Below are 25,589 nucleotides of genomic sequence, written 5' to 3'. Positions count from 1 at the left end.
GTAGTTCAGAACAGGAAGAGATAAGACAAATACAGATTGATGAGAAGATGCAGACTATTTATCTAAGCAAGTTCTTAAACATACTTTTAATTTAACTTTTAATTGGTTATAATGCAGTCTCAATCTAATACTAATGCTAAACAGTCTAATACTAGGTACAAGGTAAAAAGCTCTCCTCTGACAGAAAAACCCCCCCAAAAAAACATAGCATCATTTGGAGGAGCCACAGTACCGGCCACTGCATCCTCATGTGCAGCCGTTGCCCCAAGCAAATGAGATAACCAGCAAGAAGCTGTTTCTATAGTTACAAAAGCTGTTACCTTTTCTTTTGCAGGGATTTAGCCCTTTAAATGCCAGGGCTCACCTTCCCGTGTGCAAAACCCCAACACTATTTTTCAGGGGTACCGTTGTTGCACTAAATGCTGCCAGTACATCATTGTGCAGATCTAGGGAATTATATCTGACTTTATTTTACATATATTGAGAGATTTTGATTTGGCCCATTTTTTTTATTTTCTTAATCCACGAATGTCCATGAAAAAAATAATTTGTATTTAGTTGGCTGATATCTAAGCGTGCCGGCAGTTTGATGATAATTCTAGATCAGTCCTAAATTATCGTTTAGCAGAAATGGATGGTTTAAAATTGAGAGTGATACAGCGCTTTTAAGTTTGATATTGGATTAGGTTTGATTGGCCCTTGGCGGAGGTATGCGCTCGACTGAGTACCATTCTAGTTGATCATTTGGTCAGGTGATCAAGGGTCATGAACCTCCTCAAACGGCCAAATGGCGACTGATCAGCCAGGAATTTCGCCAGATTCTAATTTTGGAATAAAATCTGTTTTAATCTGTACAGCGTCAGTCGAGGTTAATGGTCACAGGATTTCTTTGACCAATTGATGAGTTTGATCTGTCAAATTGTTCCGCTATTTCAGATGAATGAGATGAATTCAGGCATAAAGAGTTTGATAAAGATCTGATGAGGACTAATGATTAATAGTTCATTCCTGTGAAAAGTCCATTAGTAAAAAGACCAATGGACTATCAACCCTACAAGACCTCATCAACTGATTAGATCACTAATCAGCTAAGAGAGAGCTGCTCTTAATTCCCTGGTTAGTAAATAAAAACCTGGCAGAGGCATGGTAAACAATGAGACACGCTCGCATTTCACAGTTCACAGGACAAGCGCTTCAAGTTAACCCCTGTTGTAAGCCATCTGAAGCCCGCAGCCCTCTTTGCCTCACCGAGCTGCTGTGTCACTGTGGCCGCGCAGAAACAGGACACCAAAACAGGAATCTCTGACATCACAGCTTTTCCGTCGGCACTGGGTGATGCATATTTCATGAGGGACAGGCGGAGGCTCGGTGCTCCGCTGAACATGTGGCACGCTCTGGTATGCTGAGCGGGAGACCAGCTTGTGTCCGCGGGAGATGGCCGGGAGTCAGTTTGAGAAATGGGGCCCTGTTTGAAGCGAGCATTCGACGGCCTGCATCTTTGTGAGGCAGACTGTTAACCCCTCTGTTCATTGTCCCTTTCTTTAATGTCGCCTACTTGCTTCTGATAACAAGGCCTTCATGAGTGAAGGGGTTCAGCATTTCAATTCTCAGACACTCCATAATCTTAAAGACAGCTTAATCTGAGAGCAAGGTTATCTGTTTGCTTTTCTTTTCTTATTCATCTCTTTTAATGTGTTTAATGAAGTCAGGTAATACAAGCCAACGAGGCAGCCACTGAGATAGCAGCAAATGGAAGTCTTAGTCTAGTAGATTACTTTTGTGCACCTGCTTGATGAAGCCCTCAAGATAGTCAATGGGATTTTGAAAGGATCAGCAGCCACATGAAGAATTAGTTTTTGATTGTTGCAGCTGTTTTGTGTTTTGTTTTCAGCAGTGGTTGCTAAATGATGTGGTGATTTACCTGTCTAGAGACTTGATGTTTCAACCTCAGAGGCAGGTGTATCACTCAAAACCTCAGAAATCCTCTTTGGTTTGATTCAGCTGTCTCAGATGTTAAGGTCACAACTGCTTACCTCTGAAAATATTTAAGAAAAGAAGGATCTCCTGCAAATACATTTTGAGAGACACTGACTTTAAAGTAACAGTAAAGCAGAACTGAAAGCGTGTTTGGCCCTTAGACATTTCCATTTTTCAATTCCAATCTGATTCTGATACCTAAATTTGGATGTCTTCCAACACAACTTCTACTCCCTCAAGCTGTTGGCTTTACACATTGCCAGCTGTTGTCTTGCTTTTCTACGTTTCATGTTATGTTTATACTTAAATATCTCCAAATTAAGGAAATGTTGAGAGTTTGTAACTCATTTAGTTGCAGACTCATATGCCATTATGGCGGGTTCATGGTTTAGCGCAAGCTCCGTCTGTACGTCAAAAGCCCTATTCACACTGGGGACCTCCAGTAATTTGTTACAATTGCAGAGATCATCTGTGATTTTAATCCCATCCAGATCTGCCATTTCTATAATTTGTAAAGAGTAATGATTTTACACAGAGGTCTTGGCATTGTATTTTACTAAACATCTGCTTTCTGTTGTCAGACCAGTGAGAAATTTGATCATGGCTCATAATATGTCGAACAAGAGTCAGATATATTGATGTTTGAAATGACTGACAGAGGAGCATCACAAGGTTGTCATATTTAAGCAAAGCCAAAAGCATCTAATACTTTATCTAAATGAGCTGCCAGTGTATATTTATTCTTCTTACACATGCAGACTATTCTAACTATTCTAAACTATGATATAAATGTGGCTGCTGAAGAAAAAGACACTCTGCTTCTGAAACATTGATGTTGGTGTTGATTTCCAGGAAATATGTCAGTAAATATGGCCAAAATATAGACACACTTTAGTGTAAAAAAGCAGACGGGGGTGGGGATTTCCATCCACACAAGCCCTGGGCTTAACTCATCATTCTCATTGACCCCTGAAAAACTTTGTAGAACTATTGAAGTGCTGATTAATTCATTAACGAGCCAGTATTGGATCAGCACAGTTGCGAATGAATACGTGTGATACAGAGCTGTGTAGCACTTCACCCACACCTTCATCACTGTGTTTTTAGATCAAGATAAAGTAGAAATGAATATATTAAACTTCAGCCACATTCTTCGGAAATGTTAACTGATGTTTCTGCTGACAGTATCCAAACATGCACCTCTGATCCATCACATCACTGTGCTAGCTACTACTACAAGTTAATGCTCAAGTTCAAGATGAGTCACCTAAAATGTTTAAACATTTATTACAAAGAGAAAAAAAGAGTGATTTTAGTCACATATCTGTTATGTACCAATGAACACAGGTACACAGAAATTGGAAAAGTTGTTTTATTTCAACCTGTAATCCTCTTAACAAGGAAGGTGTTCAAAAAAAGGCTAAAAATAGATTCATATTATTGTTGATAAAACAGTCGCGACACAAGGTCTCTTTAGAGGCTGTTTAGTGGTAGTTGTGGCTTTCTATCACATCTCATGATCATGAGTTTGCCCTGTCGTCGTTGGTTGGTTAAAAGTTTAATCATGACTTTGGAGACAGTAATTATAAAAAAATTGCCACAAAGTCTATTCAGTAGCCGTTCTGAAGCGTTCAATTATATTACATGTGCTTCCTGACAACTTAATGTGTCAGTCTTCTCAACAGCATCTTGGTGGATCCTCCTCAGGTCGAGAATGGACTTTTATTGTGAGGATATCTCCATCTTATATCAATGTTTTTGAAGATTATATATGTTATGTAACTTCATCATGTATTAACATCAATAGCATTGTTTTCCTGCAACAGAGCCTCTGCAGGGAGTTTTCAGTGATATAATGACGGTGGACCGTTGTAGAGAATATATAGTACGGTCGTCTTCCCTGGGGATATCTGGAGGAAGCACACTACACACAGAAAAGACCTTTGCTCGATTGGCTGGGCCTCAGTTTTTGAGGAAAAATGAGAGCGGGGCATTTTGTTTAGGGGGAAAGCCTTAATGAGATCCAGCCCCCATTTTCAAATCAATACATGTCACTTTCCCCTGTGCTGACGACTACTCTCACTCTCACTCTGGAGACCCTCATGAGAGCAATTAGAGGCACCACCTGCAGTAAGCACAGACACACACATACACATACACACACACTTACACGTTGATCCAGGATGTTGCTGCAATTATCATTTTCTTTCTCTTGCTGCTTGTTATTTCCTGGAGATAAGATGGTAGCAGCTCCGAGATAAAAGAAGGAATAGATTTATGAGGAAAATGATACACTGATTTATGAAAGTGGGGAAATGGGTGATTATCAAGTGATTATCAGATCCTCTAAAGTCAGATAGTGGCTGTTTTCATAGTAATGACCTGAACACACAGACATCACTGCAGATGAAAGAATGATGGAGCACTTGTTCAGACAACTGTATAAATCGGTGTGTACTATCTCCTGTAAAGACGTCTTCCATAAAATTGTATTTTTAAAAAATGTATTTATTGTTTCTATGGCCATGTTATTATAGTGACGCATGTTCTGCTTTGACACGGCTGATGATATAATAATCTTCAGCACAAACAGACCAACTCAAAAACAGGCGATGGTCTTGATAGAGAACAGAAATAAAGTTGAAAATGAAATGTGTATAAAACAACAACTGCACACAGAGGTGGTTTTTTAATCTTCACACAGTGTGTGCAGGTGGTGCCAATCTGTCCAAGAATATTTGAGGTTTCAACTGAAGTTATGCTATTATTTCTCCATGACAATAACCACCTCAATCCCTTTACAGTATCACTTAATATGAGGAGATAGAAGTGTTGTATCGTATGCAACTGGACTTTTTTTTTTGAGACGTTTCACCTCTCATCCAAAAGGCTTCATCAGTTCCAACTAACTGGAGGGGAGTAGCCTGCAACTCCCCTCCAGTTAGTCAGAACTATGTAACTGACTAATAGTTTCTACACACAGAGCAGCAGCGCTCCTCCCCCTCCTCAGTTTATTTTTTTCATATGCAGAGTTGGTAACGGGATAGATGATTGTGAAACGGCGTCTCACTGGGGACGGAAGGGTCCATGACCAATTCAGAGTCCACATACAACCCCTTTGCACTATGCGCCACACTTCAGCCCAGATTATCCACTGTTTAACTGGACTCAGACATGCCCTAAATGCACTAGCGCACTGCGCTCTAGACTGTGCACTATAAACCATCTATATAGGCTCCCTGAAATGATTAAAAAAAATTTTTTTGTTTGTTTAATTGCGGTTTTCAGTGTCAATAAGAAAAGTAAGAAAAGTGCCATGTGATTTAAGAACAGATTGAAAGGAAGATACTGAGTTTGCCTTGTCAGGAATGAACATTCATATTTCAGTGAATCATTCACCACAGTGTCCCTCCTCTACCTCAGTCATCCAAGGGTGTTTTCGTTGAGACAGCCACAGCATCTCTCCCTCGAGTCAGCAAGTCACACATGTGGACTGTAGTTCAGTTACTGAATCTGTGTCGTTGACACAGAGCATGAGACTGTGATTATACGCAGTCTCTCAGGGTGTTAATTTCTAATCCAAGTGGAAACCCCCCCTCCTACTCTTCAGCTTTACTGCTGAGCCAGCCAGACAGTGCAGTGAAATCCATCCTCACAACACGTCCTCTGTGGTTAAATATCATTCATTGTTGATTATGGAATACGGGGCTGTTGTTACATGTTACAGTTAGAATATATTGTTCCATAGCACAGTATTCTTATGCAAGCACAACAGAAGAAGACATTTTCAAACAGCGTTGTGTGGGAACACAGTGTTTGTTTTCATAAATCCTACTTTTTTTTTAAGTGTTTGTTTAGAGACTATCAAATTCATTCATTCATTCATACTCACAGATATCTACCACTTCCACCTCTCCACTACCTCTACCTACTGCCCCGCACCCCACCTGCCCTCCCTCCACCCTCCATACATAACTTTTATTTAATCACATAGACTTATTAAGATCAAGTTCTCTTGTCTTGAGACAACCAAGAGAAAGTAAAACAAACATAGCCAGACATAACATAAGCACATAGAGCACCAATCACAGACACTAAATCGATCTTGGAACCCGTCAGTTGATGACTATTGCAGATATTGTTGAGTAGAAATTATCACTAAATAGACTCAAACTCTAATACCTGCATTGAAACACGAAGCCCAATGATAAAAGGCATCACGTTGTTTAAAGGCAGAGCGAGCAGCAGGAGAATAAAGGATGTCTCAATAGTCAGTCACAGACATGATTGCTGATTTTACAGTTATTCTGTTATCTAGACAGAAATAGGCTTTAGACAGACATTTGAGCCTTTTATATGGAACAAAATGTATATTTTTTTTACCAAATCGATAATGGTTGCTCTTAGATTCTATTTAAAGCCAGCTATTTAAGGCCATTGAAAAGTCATTGGGGGCTTTTAAAAGATTGTAAGCTTTATGTTTGTGTAATTGCTAGTTAGTTGTTGCTGAAACTTGAGCTGCTCGGGTTTCAGCCTCCTATAAATAAAGGCCGGTGGGTCTCTGCCATCTGTGGCCATCATTGTATCATTGTATCAGCAACATTAAGGAATAAATCTTGCAACTATAAAAGTCATTTTTAGTATAAATTAATCTCATTCTTATCAATAAATATTTGGTCTTCAGAATGTATCCTTTGTATTTTTCCAGATTTCTTTTTTTTTTTTATTTTTTATTTTTTATTTTTTCCTGTGTTTTTCAACCAGCAATCCAAAACCTTAAGATTTTGCATTTATAGAGACACATTAAAAGTAACAAATCCTCACATTTGAGAAGCTTTTAGCAGCAAATATTCAGTAGTTTTGCTCATTAAAGAACTAAAAACATGAATTAATGGCTCACTGAACTTCTAGCCAAGGGACAACAGTTGGAAATTAGCCTTCTGGCTAACATTGGCACAGTGATGTTGATTAATGTGCACTGTCCCTGTAAAATAGATAAATAAACTTAAACTTAATTGATTATCAGAATAGTTGCTGAATAGTTCTCATCATATGTTTGATAAGACACCGATCTTGAAAAAAATGAATTTCATTCATTAGGTCATTGACAAGAAGATAATTTACTTGTTGGCTCGATATAAAGTGATACGGTAAAGCAGTTACAGTCGTCCTCTCTAGGCCTCCATTTTGTTTATTTTGGGTAATCAATGATTCTGTAAGAACTCCCATCGATGATGAAACATTTTGTCTGTTTCATTGTTTTATCGCTCATTTTATTACAGCATAATGTTTTGTTGCGCTGCGAAGAAGGAAATAAAATGAAATTGGTTATGTTTGTTTATGCAGCGCAGACAAGTCCTCCAGTGTTTCAGCAGCAGCAGTGTACAGTAGATCAGATGTGTAAGAGAACTTGTCATCAGAAGAGGGCTGGGGTACTGTTATTTATTGTGCTGATTTAACCTAAGGTGTCCCCGAGGAGTGTTTGTCCTTTCTGCTGCTGAGGGAGACCTTAACTGTAGTAGTTTGATTCATGGCAGCGTTAAAAGATCTTCTGTGCGACGGAGTGTCACTGCAGGTGGCGGATACAATCAGACGTGGCCTATAGAGCTGACACAAGGAGATTGATTTACTTGACTTAGGATAATCAAAGTCACTTAACTGTTCACTGCTATATTTCTTTAGAATATACTGCTGTCTAGCTCCCAATCTGTTAGCACTGTGTTGGTGTTTTTCGACAATCGTCTCAGCACCACACGTCTGTAAATTATCTTTGTTTGATCTCAGAAGCTTGAGACAAATATAGCCAGCCAGCTACACTGAGGAAGCTAAAGTGAGAACGCAAACACCAAGAAACACACTTACAGCAGCCCACAGAAAAGATAACGATCAACCAGTGCAACAGAGCGTCTTGGGTTCCCCTAACACAACAGGTTGTGATGAAGAAAGTCATAAACAGGAAATAGAAATTAGTAGATTAAAACATTAGTGTACTGAGCAGCAGCATACTCCTATTGATTTTCACTGCTACATGTCACAACTCTGAGAGGACACACAACTTATTTTCTGCTTTCTGGTTTAAATGACGATGATGATGACCATACCTATGACATAATGGTTAATGTTGCTCCAGGGCCATTATTGCATTGAGCCAGTCATATCATCGAATATGAATGAAGTAGCAGAAAAATATGCTTAGTTTTTCTATTCAGAATTGCTTAATGTTGTGAAAGGTTCTATTTTAACCTTTACTTAACTTAACCAACGATGAAAACTATAAAGAAATAGAAAATAGGTGACCTTACCAACCACAGTCTGCTGAATGTGAGTCCTGTGCTGGATCCATTCAGTCAAGACAGCTAGCTCCAAGTGTGGCTTTTTCTTAAGTTCAATCAATGGTCCCAGATCAACATTGATTATGATGTTCCAGGAACAACACTGAGTAGCAAAGCTATGACATCACAACAGCACTATTGGTCAGTTGCAGTGATGGTCCTGGAACAACGTTAATAATGGTCTTCTCAAATTTTTTGTCTTTTTCAAGGGAGACATGGAACAGCACAAAACAAGTCATAGTTATTCAGTGTCAAACGAACAAGCTCATGGAATAAACCTTTTTAAATCTTGACACAGTAAAGCAGACAGCTTCATACTGAGTCTGCCACAAGGTCCTTCATTAGAGAGAGTAAATTCACCAAGAGGGACGACTCATTCAGCTTTAAGCTGTTCTGCAGTGAGATCAATGAATGTGAGCAGAGGGCAGGAAATCTCTTCCATTGTCAGGCTCTAATAACTAAAGCAAATTCTCTGACTGTAGCAGTAATTTCCATATAAACTGTTGGCATATACTTTGGTATTTAGGTGCAAGCAGAGTCTGTGTACAAACTGCTCCTCTGATTTATTTCATTGATGTTTTGGACCTTAATACAATGCCAAGGAAAGTGCATTGAATTGCAATATCTGCAGCTGGAGCCGTACTTTATTTAGTGTGGTATTGATTTCTCATTTTAGAGCCAGCTAAAAGTCTGTTTGTAACGCTGCAGATAACACACAGGAAGTTTGTTTGAAGGGTTTCTCGCTGGCTTCTGCCTGTTAGTGCCTGTCAGGAAGGCTGTTACAGTCTAAATACAGAAGCTGTTGACGATGTTTTGAAAATTTCACTGGCAACATTATACTGCTGAGTTGTTGAACTGATAATGACATAAGTGTTTCAAGCACAATAAGAGGACTGCTACCATTTACGATATGATTGCTCTGAATGCCGGGGTACATTCTGCTAATGAAGTGTGCTCCTCGACTTCCTCAGTCGCACAGGCCACCGAGAGGAGGGGAGGAACACGACCTCATTACCACACGGATCTGTTTGCCTGGTCATTAGATTAAACAAGCGGCTGTCTCCTTCTGTTAAGTGTCCCACAGACCAAGGTCAGGTGTCGTAATGCTCACCAGACGAGCTGTCTTGAAGGTCGTTGCATCACACCGTGCAGAGTCTCAGGCTGTTTTCTGGTTTCCCAGAGAAGTCTGTGCTTGTTCTAGGTTTTACCCTACAGGCTCTTCCATTACTGATTTAAGTATGAAAAAAACGGACCTGTTTCACCACCATTGCATTTAGATGTATTCCATTTTATATTATATAATATTTGACTTGATCTGATGGATAACCACCCAAAAATAGATGACCGCATGTCATGTTGAGATTTTGCAACAGAGAGGACAGTGGTGGACCGTAATGCATACAAAACTATTTTCTACGTGACACTTATATCCCCCTTGATTAGCATTTATGAGCAGTAAAGAAACATTTAATAAAAGTTTGTAACACACTGTACTGTAGTTGTATGCTGCTTTAAAGGTGCAGTATGTAATAATCGACCATGTGTTGAACTCATACATCAAACAAACAGGGGGGCAGCATGTCACCAAGGCAACCGCCAACTGCTGCCAGCTGTTAATTTGAATGCTGAAGGGTTTCAGCACAAAAATGTTTACATAATGCACCTTTAAAGACACATTTACATGTTTGTAAATGTACAGTATATTTGAACAATTCTAACTTCATCTACAATTTTCACCTGCTGGGAGACCAATGGAAAAACATAGAAAACACATTTTTGTTAACAGAAAAACATTTAAAATGTTGTGAATGAGTACATTGGTTTTGATTTTAAATCAATAATATACAAAACAGTTTTTGTAGTAAGCTGATTGATGATGGTGGGGCAGCTCTGCTGGCATAGATTAACAAGCGACAGCTGCAGGGAAACGTGTCAGTTACAGCATTTCAAACTTGTACACAAAATAACTTCTGAGAGACGCTGAATAGGTCATGTTGGGCCAGTACAGCAGGATGCAGATGATCCTTGTCTATTCCCAGACATTTTGCTGTGATCCCATGACTCCATCTGTCCCCCCCAGTGGGAGCGACACTGTGATATCTTACCTGTCCCTGTCTGACCCTGGCGTCCCTCTTCTCCAGAGGCGTCACTTTGATTTACAGACCCTCTAGTAGCAGGAAGAGCACAGTCAGGAGAAAGCTAATGGAGTGGAAATGCTGAGAGAGCAGGGAGAATTTGAATGGGGTAGTTTTTCTTTTAATGTGTTGTACAAGCTAAAAAAAATATATATAAATATATATATTCTGTTGTTTCCGTTGGTCTATTAAGGTGGCACCATCTTTTCTTTTTATTACAGCAGTGTTTCCTCCCTATTCTGCTGGAGTGAATGAATTAGTTCTGACACCAAGCTGTATTTTTATTCCTCTCCAGGAGGCAGACAGCTGGGAAATCATTGAAGGGCTGAAAATCGGTCAGAGCAACGTCCAGAGGCCCGATAAGCACGAGGGTTTCATGTTGAAGAAGCGGAAATGGCCCCTGAAAGGCTGGCACAAGGTAAGATCCACAGGCAGAGCGAGACACAGAAAAGCTTTTGCTGCTGGAAAATCACTTTAAAACACAGCCGCTGCTTGAATGTTAAACAGTTTGCTGTCTAGTAAAGTGCCTCTGCTTGAAAAGAAGTTCTCCTTTTTTAAGCCTCACCCTGTCTGGGCCTCTTCTGTTTCCTTTAAAGTCACCACCTTCAGCATCAGCAGAACTGTTGTTTTCTCATAACCCGTGAATACCATTGGAAGCAACTCACTGATGTTCACATACTTGAACTCGCAACACTGCAGAACACACAGATCCGATGTCCTGCAGCAAATCATGACATCATAAATAATAATAATATAAACTGGTACAGTGTTATCTATATTCAATGTCTGCGCTTCCTGTTTCTTTAACCAACACATTATTGTTGTGCTTATTTTCTCTGCAGCGATTTTTTGTTCTGGACAATGGTATCCTGAAGTACTCCAAGTCCCCCATTGATGTAAGTAACCCTGACTATAACCCACAGGCAGAAACAGGGCAGCCTGGCCTGACATCAGCTCAGCCTGGCAATGAGTCAGCAGAAACATCTGCAGCACGGGTCGTGATGTAGAATGCGTTTTGTGCACGCCATGCCCCTCTGCACGAAAGCTCGAACTTTCGGGACCAAATGGAAATGTAACACATGACTGTGACCAAGGAAACGGGCACACTGTGGAGCACTTGTACTGACTTCATCATGTGTCAGTGCTGTTTGTGGGGCTGCAATTAGCCAAGTGGTTAAGGATCTCTTATCTGAAGGTCATTCAGAAATGTTTGCTGCGTTCCTGAGATGTACACTGTTTCAAACAAATGCAAACGTGTATAAAACATTAGAAAATGCATGGCTGCAGTGCATTGCAGTGCTAGGTCCACACAGGAAGTCTAAGGTCTACTCAGAATGCAAACTGTGATTTAAAACTGAGGACTTGGTTTATAAAGCCAGTATTCTTCAAATGAAATATGAGAAGGGTCTGATGTGATTATACTAGTCATAAACAACATCTTGTAAATATAAGCAACCTGAAAACCTGTCTCAAGCGTTTCACCCACAGATTTGTGCAGATAGGTCGCAGTTGAGCTTTAAGCTGGACTGACAGAAACTGTACCAGGCACTGATTCCATACTGTGTAACACTCTGTATCATAGATTGAGAAATCAATCACCAGATCTTTTTGTTTACTCCAGATTGCCTCAGTCTCCTGAGATCAAAGATCAAACATGCTTAAATATTTATAGGAGGAAACTTGTTCAATCTGTATGAGAGCTCACCTTAAGGCCACACAATGTCTTCTTTGGATTAATAATAAGTGAATTATTTTCACACACTAATCCATCTGCAAAATACTGACGAATACCAGTATCATCCTCAGTATTTGGAATGTCAGTTATGTTATGTTTGTTTCCTGTCTGCTTCTCTAATAATAGCATAATGATGACAATAGTAATAATAACTACATAAATCTTTTCTGCATGGTGTACTACAACAGCACATTTCTATCAGGTGAGCTCAAGCAGCCCTTAATAACATCATCTGACACCTTGCAAATGTGTTTGTTTAAGCTTAGTATAATGTGTTACTATTAACTACATAAAATGATATTTTTGCTGTACAAGACATTAGTGGTTCTGGATTATTTTTCATGAAGTATACTATACTAGACTATTTATAAGTAAGAACTTCTCAGCCAATATACACACATTTTCTTCAATTATCCGTCAAATGTGGGAATAAAATGCTGCACAGACATTAAGTGTGCTGATACAATAAACTTCAGTGGGAATTTAATAACTATAAATCACAACAAGCATCTTTTTCTCCATTCAAATCCCCTAAAAGAAAATTTTTCATACCTGGACATTTCAGACACCATATACACTGATGCAGTATATCTGTCTATCTGCGATATAAGTTAGGTTAGTTGTTTTTTGTGTTAAATACATTTAGCATTCTTATTTTTGTCTTTCATTCTACATGTGAATATGTATAAATATAACTTTTACCAAATTATAAAAAATTTTTTCTCTCAAATTAGCAAAAATAATCACAATACCACTACTGTAACCCACTGTAAGTGCAGAAAAGCCACTTGCGTACAGTTCGCCCTGGTTGGGAATCCCTGTTGGGAATTTATCGATTATCACAATAGTTCTGTCGATCATTTTACCAGATGAACGTCTGAGAAGTGAAACATCAGTGGAAGAAAAAATGATTGGGTGAACTGAGTTAACTGAAAAAAAAAACAACAACTTGTCCCTAGATTCAAAAAGGCAAACTTCATGGCAGCATCGACGTTGGCCTCTCAGTCATGTCCATCAAGAAGAGGGCTCGTCGTATCGACCTGGACACCGAGGAGCATATCTATCACCTCAAGGTAATACTTATGGGTAGAGTCAATACTGTTATTTCACAGCTGATGAACAGGAGGTCAGTTAAGTTAAACGCTGACCGTCCTCTTCTTATTTAGGTCAAATCTCAAGACATCTTTGATGCCTGGGTGTCAAAGTTGCGTCATCACCGGCTTTACCGCCAGAACGAGATTGTGCGATCTCCGCGGGAGGCCACCATGCGAACGTTTCCTCCCCCAGCTGCCATTGAGTCCCCCCAACCTGCTTCGAGTGTGGTACGGGAAGTCAAGGTGAGTCTCACCCCCCTCCTCATAATCATGATTATTTTTATTGATGGGCAATCATTTGATTTAAAAAATGTATGAGAACTGGGAAACAGCATAATGATGAAGTGCTGTTGAGTTGCAGAGATGCTCTGGCCCAAAAAACTTTCTTTTTAAGAAAATGTGGTTGTTTAATACAGACCACAACAAAAGTCACATCATGATTTTAATCTTTTTTTTAGTGCAACATTTATCATTTCCACCAACTTTGAATCATATTATGTAAGTGTAATATCTGTCATAATAATCACAATATGATTTCTTTTATCATGTCGTGTAGCCCTGATGAAAATAGGGACATTTTTTTGTAATATTTCTTCTTCAATTTTCTCATTTTGTCTGGCCACAGATGTTTTATTTTAAATCATATAAAACAGACATTCTTGCATTTGAGAAGCTGGAACCCATCACTGTTTGACAGTTTTGATTAAATACATTTTAAACTCAATTGCAACTCAGTGGAGTGCATACCTCCATCAAGACCCGACAGTCCCCTTAAATTCAGTCACATCAGATCCAATATCAAACTTTAGAGCCCTGTATCACTCTAAATTTACAACCACGTATAACTGCTAAACCGTAGTTTAGGCTCACCAAATCTAGGATCACCATCAAGTTTGATCTATTTATATCATAGATGTCAGTCACCCTAATATGCCTGATTGTTTTCATCAACATCCATGCAGGAAAATGAATGAAAATGTCAGCAAATGTCCCCTAATGTTACAGAAAGTAAGTTCCTGGATCTGTCCCTTTATTTGTATTCACACCAAAGGTTAATGGTGTCTGTTCTGGGTTCAGACCAACGCTACATTGAAGTTTCATGGAAATGCCTTCAGTAGTTTTTTGTGTTGTCCAGCTGATCACCCAACAAACCAACAAACAAATGGACCCAAGTGGAAACATAACCTTGGCGGAGGTGATTATAAATGATTGGAATTATTGCTGATTATATCTTTACAAATATGAGCTGAAAATACTCAAACCTAACAATACAGATTGTGACGTTACAATGGGTCTTTCTAATCAAAGTAGCCTGAACATTTGTCATTCTTCTACTTTGTGTCAAGCCTAAAACCAGACTCTCTCTCTCTCTCTGTGTGCTGAGCAGAGCGCGAATACTTATTCAAGAAGGGTATGTCACGGGGACTGAGAGATTGCCTCGTTCCGTTTTTACTGTAAACTGGGAGAGTCTATCAAAATGTCATCCAGATGAGAGGAAGTAAAATTCACAGTAACGACAGGAAGGCTTTATAGTGTTACCTGATTTTACACCTTTCACTTTCAATCCTTTCAATTCTCCTGTTTAAAAAGAGCATTTCCATACAAGTGCTGTTCTACCAAATGGTTGTAATTTGTTCCCTGTGATACGTGGCTAATTGCGGATTTAAAGGCCATGAATGTGCAGCCGGAGAACTGCCCAGGAACGCTGATTGCGCCAGTAATTATATTCTGATCATTAGGATAACAGAAAGAGTTTGTCTTTGGGTCAGTGTGTCAGCCTATGCATCTTGCTGACATGTACGAACTGCGAGTAAATGTGAGGATGCAACCACGACAAGTTCTCCAGGGAGTGAGGCTCCGTGCCTCATGCAGGCCATTAGAGGTGATCAGTAGGATGTGATTCAGGGCATCTGGCTGCAGCATGACAAGCTCTCCCAGTAGAACAGTTCGAATAAGAGACTCCAGTCCTTGAGTCAGAATTAACTGCAAGACGAAAGACTTGGTTTTGGAGGGAGGACAGCCAAGGTCTATTTGGAAACTTCTGTATGGAAGTATTTGTTCTGTAAGTGCTCCTTAAAACAGACAATACAACAGTGTATTCTTCTGATTCAACCTTATTTAACAAGTACTTTTATTGACATTTAAAGTTTAGATCTATTGCAGCTGTTGCTGGTGGGTCAAGGGGACAGAAGATCCTTCCAGTAGAGAATGAAGGATGCATCCAGTGATGTTTTTATATCCAGAAGAGCCCAGAACGGATCCGTCACTTCACACAAAATTGATTGACGCCAATTTTATTTAGGCAAATATTTGCTGCTCTCGCTCCTCAAATGTGATTATTCTTTATTTTGCTTTGTGCCAACTTCAACATACTACTTCTAGACCAGATCCCCGATCTTGAATTTAATTGATGCAATATACAGAACATAACATTCATGTTACATCTGAGGTACTTGACTTTGCCCAAACTAGACAAAATGTTTCTCCAATGAATCGAAACATCATTCATAGATGAATGAATAATGGACATTATTGTAAGTTGCAGCCATAATTCGAAACGAGGACTCTAAGGGCCAAAATCCCTAATAAGTAAACAAAAGGTTTTATAAATAAATATGCCATTAAATTAAATGCATTTACTCTCCCATTTAATGTTCAATTTTATTTATTAATTTAATTCAATAAATAGGAGGAAATGCAAAGGCAAAGTATAAAACAGACATACATATTTCAAAAAAAGAATAAATTAATTCATGAAATGGAAAATTAGCAGAAATATAAATTTATGTCACATTTTAAAGATGATTTGAAGCCTACATTTATCTCCAATTATTTTTGGTGCATTTAATGGCATAGTAACTTATTTTATTATTTACAGTTTTGGCAGTTTCAGTCCTTCATTCATTTAGAATATTCTCTCTTTCACAATGTCATTGCCACTTTAAGAACTATACTGTGACCGAAACACGTTGCACACAGTGAACTAAACTAAACAGACAAATCTGACCCTACAGCAGGCGAAGCCAAGCAGCTTGCCGTGGCAGCCGGTGGCCCCCAACAACAGCAGCAACAGCAGCCTGCCAGCCTCCTACAGTAACGGCCAGAGCAAGGTGGCTGCATGGCTGCAAGAATCAGAGGAGATGGACAAGTGCGCAGAGGGTGAGTGCTATTTTCTTTTCTCATGCAGGAACCAAAACTGATTTCTCAAAGAAGTAGATTCAATCATGCCTTACGATACATTCTCTGAACCCTCAGCGGAGGATTGATGACCCATTTTATGACACCTAACAGTGAATGTGTTTGTTTGTGTGTGGGTGTGAATTTTATTTTCAGAGCTTGCACGATGCCAGTCCAACCTGACCGAGCTGAGCCGGTTATTGCAGAGTCTGGAAATTCTGCAAAGGACACAGTCAGCGCCCAACTTCACAGAAATGCAGGTAAAGAAGTTACTCACACACACGTACACACACACACACACACACAGGAGCCTGTATTCCTCAGGTAGTGATGGAGGTGTGTCAGTGTGAGAAAGGAAAAGTATTTTGAAACCACAGCAGTCACCTTATTGCCTGTCAGCCGAGCTCATAGAACACCTACCAGCTTCTCTAACTGATCACTATCTGTTAAATTAAATTATTATTATAATTCTTTTATGATTCTTTTTTTTTTACACAAAAAATCTCATTTGTCTCAGTATTTTATTTGCAACTCATTTGTGGTAAAGATGTCTTCTGTTGCCATTTCACTGCAACCAATGTGCTTGTTTTAACGTTTGCTTTTTTTGTGATTTGTTTGTCCTATTAACCACATTTTGCATATTTTGATCCACGCATGACACAAAGACCAATTGTGTTGAGTTGTCAAAGAAAGAAAAGCGCTTGAACAGAAGATGGAGAACTAAAAGTGTCGGCAAAGATGCAAAATTCCAGCTTCAGGTATCTGTTTTTTGATTTGCTCTCCCACATTGAGACACACAGTTTTAACATTGACAGACTTGCATTCACCGTTAAACACACTCAAATATGATTAATTCAGGTCACAATGAAAATTATTAATATTGTTATATTATAATTATTAAATTAATAATTAATGTATGTATATGTCAGCAACTGAAAATGATAATTGGCAAATGAAAATCCGGAGGGACATCAGGCCATAGTTCAACATATAACAACGCATTTCATAAACCATTAGCTGCTGTTTCACAAAAGTTAACTTTAGCATTCAACAACTTCCTGGCTAACATTACTTTTTGATAGTGTTATATGGTATGAAGTCTAAAATATCACTGTACATCTTGGACACATGTATTTAAGCTTGGAATTGAAACACAGGATGTAATCAAACAATAACAGCAGCTAGCAAATGGTTAAAAGCTAACATCAGCTAATGGGCTAACCATTATGTGTTTCAAGCTTGATGTATGGCTCAGTGTCCCTCAAGATTTTCACTATCCACTATCTCTTTAGATGCTGATAAATCAGGAAGTTGTGAAGTGACAACATATATCAAATTCTCTACATCAGTCCAACATGCAACAGCAGTGCAACATTAGCCTTTGAGCTTCTCCGCTGAGCGTGACGTCAGAGGAATATGGCCGCTGTGTGAATAACAAAAAAATTAAATGTTATTTTTTTAACATGTTTTTTATTCAGTTATGACACAAGAGATGAGTATATGGAAAAGAAAATCTATAGAACAACAAGTATTACATTACATTTATTGGATTTAGATAAACACGGTATATTGTCCATTTAAAGTACAGTAATTATTCTGTGTGAGAGAAGTTCACAGTGTTGGTTAGTGGTCAGAGAGTCTTAGATATAACTGAGAAGTCTTGTTTGATTCCTCTTTAAGTGTGTAAGTCTAGCACACATCCACAGTACAGACAAAATTGTATTCATTTTCTCTTTCTTCTTTTTTGTTCTGTAGTCAGTCTGCACAGCAACTAGCACTCATTAGTGTGGTGTGTCACAGCCTGAGTAATGGTTTTTCCATCTTTGCTCATTTTCACAGATTTTGCCTAATTTATTTCAGCTGTCCTACCTGAAATGGCTAAATGTGATTTCATTCTCTGCTGCTTTGTCTTTTTAACCAACCAACTGTGCTAAAGGGAAATTTGAGGCAAGATGTTGTTCTCTCATGAATAGATTTAGAATCTAGAGGCTCCTCAGTAGTGGCTGAACAGCTGTTCATCCCAAAAGGCAAAGTGATGCAGCAAGTTCAGATGCTGTTTATTTGCCAGTTCTTGATATCTAATTAACTTGAATCTTCACAGGTTTTATCCCACGAAGATGCAGTTATTTTGCTGTTATTTTACGGAAGTAATGAGAAAAGACTGTTACTGCTCCTCAGTGTTACACATCAGATGTTAAATTGTATATTCAGAGACAACAATATGCCTTACCGTATCGAGGTTCTCTCCTCTCATGGCTGGCTGTGGCTGTCAGACACACAACATATCTTTTGTCCTCTCAGCTGATTGACAGTGGTCCTCTGTGGTCGTCGTCTCTCTCGAAGGTCCCCCTGTCTACCAGCATGTCCCCCGTCCGCCTCCATTCATCCAATCCTAACCTGTGTGCCGAGCTGGTGGACTTTCAGCCCCCCGTCTCGCGGCTGACAGACAGCGGAGAGTGTGCGAGTGACTACATTAAACTTCAGGAGGAATTCTGCACCATCGCCCAGAAAGGTAGGCAGGCGGACGGGCGGGCAGAACACATGACTGCATCATCAGGAGCTATTAGGCGAGATATCAAAATCTTGAAGGATTATTCTGTTTTTTTCACAGTAGTTTTACCTTTTGTTTCCATTGGTTATGATATGATTCGCCTCTAAAAGTAATTATGAGATTGCCGAGATAAGGTGACATCGTTAAAAAGAAGTCAGATGGGTCAAGAAACACATTCACACAGGTTTTGAATAAAGTTCAAGGTTAGCCAAATTTATTTAGAAGATTGAATAAAAATGAGCAGCAAAATGTAATTAAACAAACTGCTGTTAACTTCTGTCAGAGTTTAAAACAGACTTGCTGTGGTTGAACTTTGACCTGCCATACTTGCTATAATTGCGTGTAAAAAGTTTTTCTGTCCAGTGAGGGCTAATTAGGCACATAATGGATGAGCTCATTATCAGTTTCAACTTAAAAAGTCATAGACAGTCTAGCAAAACCACCTGCCTGACCTGTTGTGCTGCCTTGTTGAACTTCTTAAAGTTCTTAAAGTGAAATCAATATGAACTTAGTAAGTGTAACTTTCACCAAAGCTAAAGTTGGTATACGTCTAAACTGGGTTTTCCTCCTAAACTACAGCTCTGACAGTTGCTTATGCACATTTTCTGACACACTGGCACAATTATTGGTGAATTAAGTAGAAAATAAATGGACAATAATTTAGATAATCAAGGAGGTCATCAAGCAAAAGATCCCAAATGTTTTATTGTATGTGAGGTTTTACTGCCTTTCATTGTTTGAAAGGCCACCTTAATGTGTCACTAGGTTGACTGGATGTAACTGTATTGTACTGTAAACAGTGTTTTGAAGAAAATGTTTTTAAATTAAAATAAAACATTAACCTTTAACAATAAATGTGACTGTACAGTCAGTGTGAATGCTACTGATATCCTTGTGTCCTGTCTGTCTCTGTGCAGTCCACTCTCTGCTGAAGTCTGCCTTCAACACCGTGGCCATAGAGAAAGAAAAGATAAAACAGATTCTGTCCGACCAGGAGCAGTCGGACCAGTCAGCCCAGATCAACTCTCTCAGGAAGTCTCTGTCACAGGTAATGAGCCCTCTTCCACCGTTACCCATGATGCCTTCTTCTTTCGACCATTAGTCAGGGTTAGTTAATTTCAGCCGTTTGTCATATTTGGCTACTTCACATTCGTAATGCTCAGTGTGTGGCTGTTTTAACGTGTAATTGCCAGGAGTGATCGGGGACATTACTGGGGAGATTACTGTAGTAAATCGAGCCATGTGTCTTCAGACTCGGATCCGTTTTGTAGTTGTCATGTTAGAAGATGTGCTCACGTTGACGGGCTGTCACATGAAACACACAAGCTACAGCTCATTCCAAGCGGTCACGGTAATTGCTATTGAAAAAGATGGTGTGTGGAGATGAGAGCACAGGCGAGTTAGTAGTGAAAGTTCAATCATCTTCTCCCATATTAATTGGTGAGAGAGGGAAATGCATTGTGCAGTTCATTAACTCGGCTCCTTGGGGCTGTCTCTCTACTCCAGTCATTTAATTGGACTCTTCCTCTGCTAACAGTTGACATCATTTCGGTGAAATGTTTCTGCTGCTTTATCTCCACTTTGTTCCTAATTGGATGCCGGTGTGACAATGTTGTCGTAGGCCTGAGGTCAGGCTTTTACAGCAAAGCTCTGTGTGAAGTTGATAGTCAGGAGTCATGGTTGTTAAAGAAACAGATGCTGATTCCAACTCTTTGAATCTCTGTGGGGAATCACTTTCCTTTTTAAATTTTATTCCCCATGCACATTTTTACTTAGGTAACTGGAAAATGTTTATAAAAGTGGACTGCTGGCATGCATGAGGGGTTGTTCATAGTGATGAATTGAGTGTTTTTGCATCTTCCAGCTTGTCGTTTTGGTTTTGTTTTGTTTGGTGAGAAGCAGGCAGCTGTTTCCAGGTAAAAACAGCTCAGATGAACCCACTGCTGGCTCCAAACATCAGACAATTTTAGTCTCTATTTTTTGGGACTGCTACTTATTTCGTGCTTATTTCCCTCTGTACTGCTGTGTTACCTGCAAAGTTCTCCCACTGGGGATCATTAAAGGAACAGTGAAGCTTTTAGCAATTTAAGAGCCAGATATTTCCTTCAAGAATTGACAAAAACAGCACTTACAGGAGACTGAATATTGGACCTAAAAGAGAAGTTCACCGAAAAATGAAAATTCAGTCATTATCTGCTCACCCTCATGCGAACGGTCAGATGAAGTTTTGTAGTCCACAGAACATTTCTGGAGCTGCACAGCAAAACAGCGTTGCAGCATTCTCCTAAACAACTGAGGTCGATGGGGACTTTTTAAAAAACTTTATAAAGACAACCAAAAAAGCAAGAAGTGACTCTATACAGCTCATCTGGCATAAACCAAGTCCCCAGAGCCTAAATTGATTTAAAAATGTGTTGTTTTTTTTAAGGGTGCACAAGCTCGACCACACGTCAGAGATGTAAATATGTCTGCATTCTTGCATGGAAGGGGGATTGTGGGAGGGATCTCTTTGCTGCGAGTATAAGTGACAGCAGCTAATACTGTGAGAATTAAGATGGCCTTGAAAAAGATTCAAACCAATCCTCCTTTCATGTACAGCTGTCTATCTTTATCCGGTGAATAAAACACAAGATCTTCCCATCCACTCTAAACAGAAAAATGACAACAACAAGACACTGCAGAAAAATAATTCACATTTTTGTCTAAGATATTTACAAAACAGTAGATGAAGCAACGTCACTGTGCATGGGGTTTAGATATAAACAGAAATGGAGCAAACACTTAACCAGCAAATGAAGCAGTCAACAGTTGATCCTGTTTAGATATGAACATACTATTTCATGTAAAAAGAAAATACCACATTTTTATCATTTAGGCGCTGTCCCAAAATGCAGAACTTCGCACCCGACTCAACCGCATCCACTCTGAATCAGTCCTGACTGAACAAGTTGTCAGTGTGAACATCATCTCCACGCCTGACGAGGTAGGTCAATGAGGTCAGCCCGTCACTGACAGAGCTAATTTCTGACTCTTACATTGATAAAACAGGAAAGGTTTCCAAGGCTGGCCTGGCACTTGTAGTGGTTGCCTCCTTGCGTTTGTCAATTGCATTATTGATTCCTGTCCTTCTATATATTGATGGTGTTTCCAGTGCGCGCTGGTAGGTAAGCTTAAAGGATCATTATTCTATGCAGAACCTGACATCAAGATTAATGGAAAAAATGACTAATTAGAAGCGGATGGGAGCTTGCCCTCTGGCAAGGATACACATGCTGCAAAAATGGACTCTGTGTTGTCTTCTGATGGTGTTTGTGTTTGTTCAGGCTGTTTTGGTTCTCTGGCCTGTCATCGTTGCATCATCTTGTGTGTTTGCCTGCAGGCCGGGGAACAGATGGGGATCCCTCTGACTCAGCAGGCATCTAATGAGAGCCGACTCTCCATGTCGGAGTCCGTCTCAGAGTTCTTTGACGCCCAGGAAGTGCTTCTGTCAGCCAGCTCGTCTGAGAATGAGGTATAACAGTGGACAGAAGAGAAGCAGCTTTGACAAAGGACAGGGAGGGGGTTAAACTAGCCCTGCTGCTGGGAAGCCAGATAAAATGTCGCTGTCATGGCTGCGTGTGGAGCTGGAGTTAGTCTGCAATTATTGAGGGCAGCATAAACAGCAGAGATAGCGTGTTTAACCTAAACTAACTCAGGCACACAGGAGGACTTTTTTTCCCCAAATCTTCCCCTGAGGATTAATGTCTCGGTTGTGTCTCAGAATCATAACACTCCTCTTCTGTCAGCTCCTCTTGATTTGTAGCTTCTAGCTTTGTTATAAAAGCAGTCTGTACCCATTTTAAGTCCTGTGAACACCCTGCTCCAAATATATGTGGTCTCTGAAGAGCCATTAAGCATTGAAGCACCCCAGGCACGCATTGAGCCATGTTGAAGGATTACTCGCTGAGGAAATTTATCAACCCCCCCCCCCCCATCCTCCAGCTCCTTCGGCAGGCCCATTCAGAACTATGTCGGACAAATCGCCACCAGCAGCAGGATGATGTTATAGAGGCCGTTACAGCAGGTTGCTACAATATGCTCATCTTTGGCACCATCAATGGCCCCATTGTGTTTGCTATATATAAAGTATGAAAATGCTGCAGTGTCTCGTCTTGTGATTACTGCAGTGGGACAGTTAGCCGACGACTGCTGCAGTTTGTTAGCCACTGGCGAACTGCAGTAACGTGTGTGTGTGTGTGTGTGTGTGTGTGTGTGTGTGTGTGTGTGTGTGTGTGTGTGTGTGTGTGTGAGGCTGCTCTGGTCAGACTTTGTGTTGTATTCCGCTGCACTGACTCACTCTGCTCTGTACCTGTTCCTCTCGCAGGGCTCAGACGATGAGTCATATGTCAGCGATGTGAGCGATAACATTTCAGAGGACAACGCCAGCGTGACTGATAACGTCTCCAGACAAAGTAGGTCCAATCCCGCACCATCACGAGCTGGAGTCAGGCATTTGTAGTTCCCTATTCGGAAAAATGTAATAAAAGAGGGGATCCCACTCAGTGGATCAACTGTGCTTCCTATAAGACGTGCACACACACACACACACACACACACACACACACACACACACTGGCGCACATTGGTTCTGGCAAGCTCATTAATCAGTTAGGCTGAGGCAGCTGACTTTGCAGGGTTGCTTCGTGCCAAGGGCTTCTCCAAGACTTTATGAAAGCTGTCTGAAGGGACGGACTGGACTTCCCTCCTCCATCTTTGTCACATACAACATGGCGTCATACAGAACTATATACGAAGATGAAAACACTCATATTATTCTAACTGAAACATAAAGTCTTAAACATCAAGTCTTTTGCAGCAACTTTACAGATGGCAGGAAGTAATTGTTAGAAAGATTTGAAAATGTGTGCTTCACATACGCGCTGTCATTTCAGTGTATTTGACATTGTGAACCCTGAACCTGCAGCGATACAGTATCCCAGGTTGTTGACACTGGTATTTCCAAGCCAACACCAGTGCACATTATGCAAACTGACCAAAAATTACACAAAGAAGAAACGCTAAAATGATCCAGGCCAGGTTTCTAATGAAAACTATGAACATGACTACATCTCACCTGTTTTAACCTCCTAACTGACTGTTGTAATATTTTGTAATCTGTTTAAAAATCTCATTGATAGCTTTCATGCTATCGGAGCCTGCATGAGGTTTTTTATCTGCTCCACAGACACCAGGTTAATAACCAGAGGGGACAGAGTGTCAGGGGGGATTGAAGGACAAGTCTGAACCAAAGAACAGAGCTCTTATCCTGATTTTACTTAAGTTCACTCGACTTGCCCCCATATTTCTTTTATCAGATATTATTTTTATTTTTTATGTTTTTTCTAGTCTATGTCTATTATTTAAGGCTGCCAGGAAGGGTTTTTTTTTATTGATTAATTAATTACTTTTGTAGAAAACCCTCCATATATTCAAAGACAACATTTTTGTGACACGTTATAGATGTTCAGAATAGTTGTGGATTCATTTTCTTGTCAATCAACTAATCACTTAATCTTCTCATTGTTGCAGCTTCCATATCAGTTCACAGATGTTTCCACATTCGATTCGATTTTATGATTTTGTGGTTTTAATATGTTGCCATGTGTGAAGCAGCTTGATACCTGGACTTTTAAAGTGCTTTATGAATTAAGAAGATTATTACTGTGTTAACATATAGCAATTTACAAAGAGCCTTTCAAGACATACACATAATACTTTATAATAAAAATAGAACATGTTAAAAAACAAAGAGAATAAAAATAGATTAAAAGCAATAAAAACTAAGAGTAATAAAATCGCCTGAGAAGTGAGTTATTTAAAAGACGAAACAGAGTTGTGAGCAGCCAGATTATACTGTTATGAACAAGGAGAGCAGTGACCGCCACAGATAACGTGGTATGGGTGGTTGATGAGGTATTTTTCTCTTCCCAGTGGCCAACGGAGACTTTGCTGGCTGTGCCTTCCGTAACGGGCGGCGCACCTGCCTGCCGGCGCCATGTCCTGACACCAGCAACATCAACCTCTGGAACATCCTGAGAAACAACATTGGCAAGGATCTGTCCAAAGTGTCCATGCCGGTGGAGCTCAACGAGCCCCTCAACACCCTGCAGCGCATGTGTGAGGAGCTGGAGTACAGCGAGCTGCTGGACAAGGCCGCTGAGACGGAGGATCCCTTTGAACGCATGGTAAAGAAGCTGTCACTCTGTCACATCACATGCTCATCAGGTTACATCTAAAGACGTACTGACCTTTTGTTGCTGTTCATAAAGTGATTTTTTATTTCATATGCTGGATGTTGAATCCTGCTGGTTTTAAATCCCTGCTGTATTTCTGTGTCTGTTACACCTGTGTTTGTTTATATAGGAGGTGACATTGCCTACGTAAATAGCCTCACTCAGTCATGTCTGCGAGGCAGTGGTATGCTCCAGTGCAGCCGCCGACCTTGGATCCTCCTATTTTTATCTGTCTTCTGTCCTTTTGATGGTGCCCGCTGCATGCTAATGCTCTGGTTATTCGTGACAAAGCCTGCTAATATGAACCGGCTAATCC

At 39.9% G+C, this 25,589-nt stretch overlaps 1 protein-coding gene across 6 annotated transcripts in view; it reads left to right on the top strand.

The window, feature by feature from the left end:
* The window catches only part of osbpl6 (oxysterol binding protein-like 6), a 47,830-nt gene that overhangs the window by 13,138 nt on the left and 9,103 nt on the right, over positions 1-25,589 (top strand). For 2 of the 6 annotated variants that reach the window (XM_037109813.1, XM_037109812.1), the window contains exons 3-15: positions 10,740-10,862; positions 11,287-11,340; positions 13,139-13,252; positions 13,346-13,516; positions 16,288-16,432; positions 16,607-16,710; positions 17,116-17,208; positions 18,752-18,962; positions 19,919-20,049; positions 21,877-21,984; positions 22,381-22,512; positions 23,365-23,452; positions 24,972-25,225. In XM_037109813.1, the coding sequence (XP_036965708.1) occupies positions 10,740-10,862; positions 11,287-11,340; positions 13,139-13,252; positions 13,346-13,516; positions 16,288-16,432; positions 16,607-16,710; positions 17,116-17,208; positions 18,752-18,962; positions 19,919-20,049; positions 21,877-21,984; positions 22,381-22,512; positions 23,365-23,452; positions 24,972-25,225 (1,728 nt within the window). The remainder of the gene's footprint in view (positions 1-10,739; positions 10,863-11,286; positions 11,341-13,138; positions 13,253-13,345; positions 13,517-16,287; positions 16,433-16,606; positions 16,711-17,115; positions 17,209-18,751; positions 18,963-19,918; positions 20,050-21,876; positions 21,985-22,380; positions 22,513-23,364; positions 23,453-24,971; positions 25,226-25,589) is intronic. The other 4 variants (XM_037109814.1, XM_037109816.1, XM_037109818.1 and 1 more) reach the window with 4 other exon arrangements.

This window comes from Acanthopagrus latus, chromosome 9, assembly GCF_904848185.1.
Source record: "Acanthopagrus latus isolate v.2019 chromosome 9, fAcaLat1.1, whole genome shotgun sequence".
In the NCBI taxonomy this organism is placed as follows: Eukaryota; Metazoa; Chordata; class Actinopteri; order Spariformes; family Sparidae; genus Acanthopagrus; species Acanthopagrus latus.
Note: the sequence above shows the minus strand (reverse complement) of the source record. Positions and strands in the feature narration are given on the sequence as shown.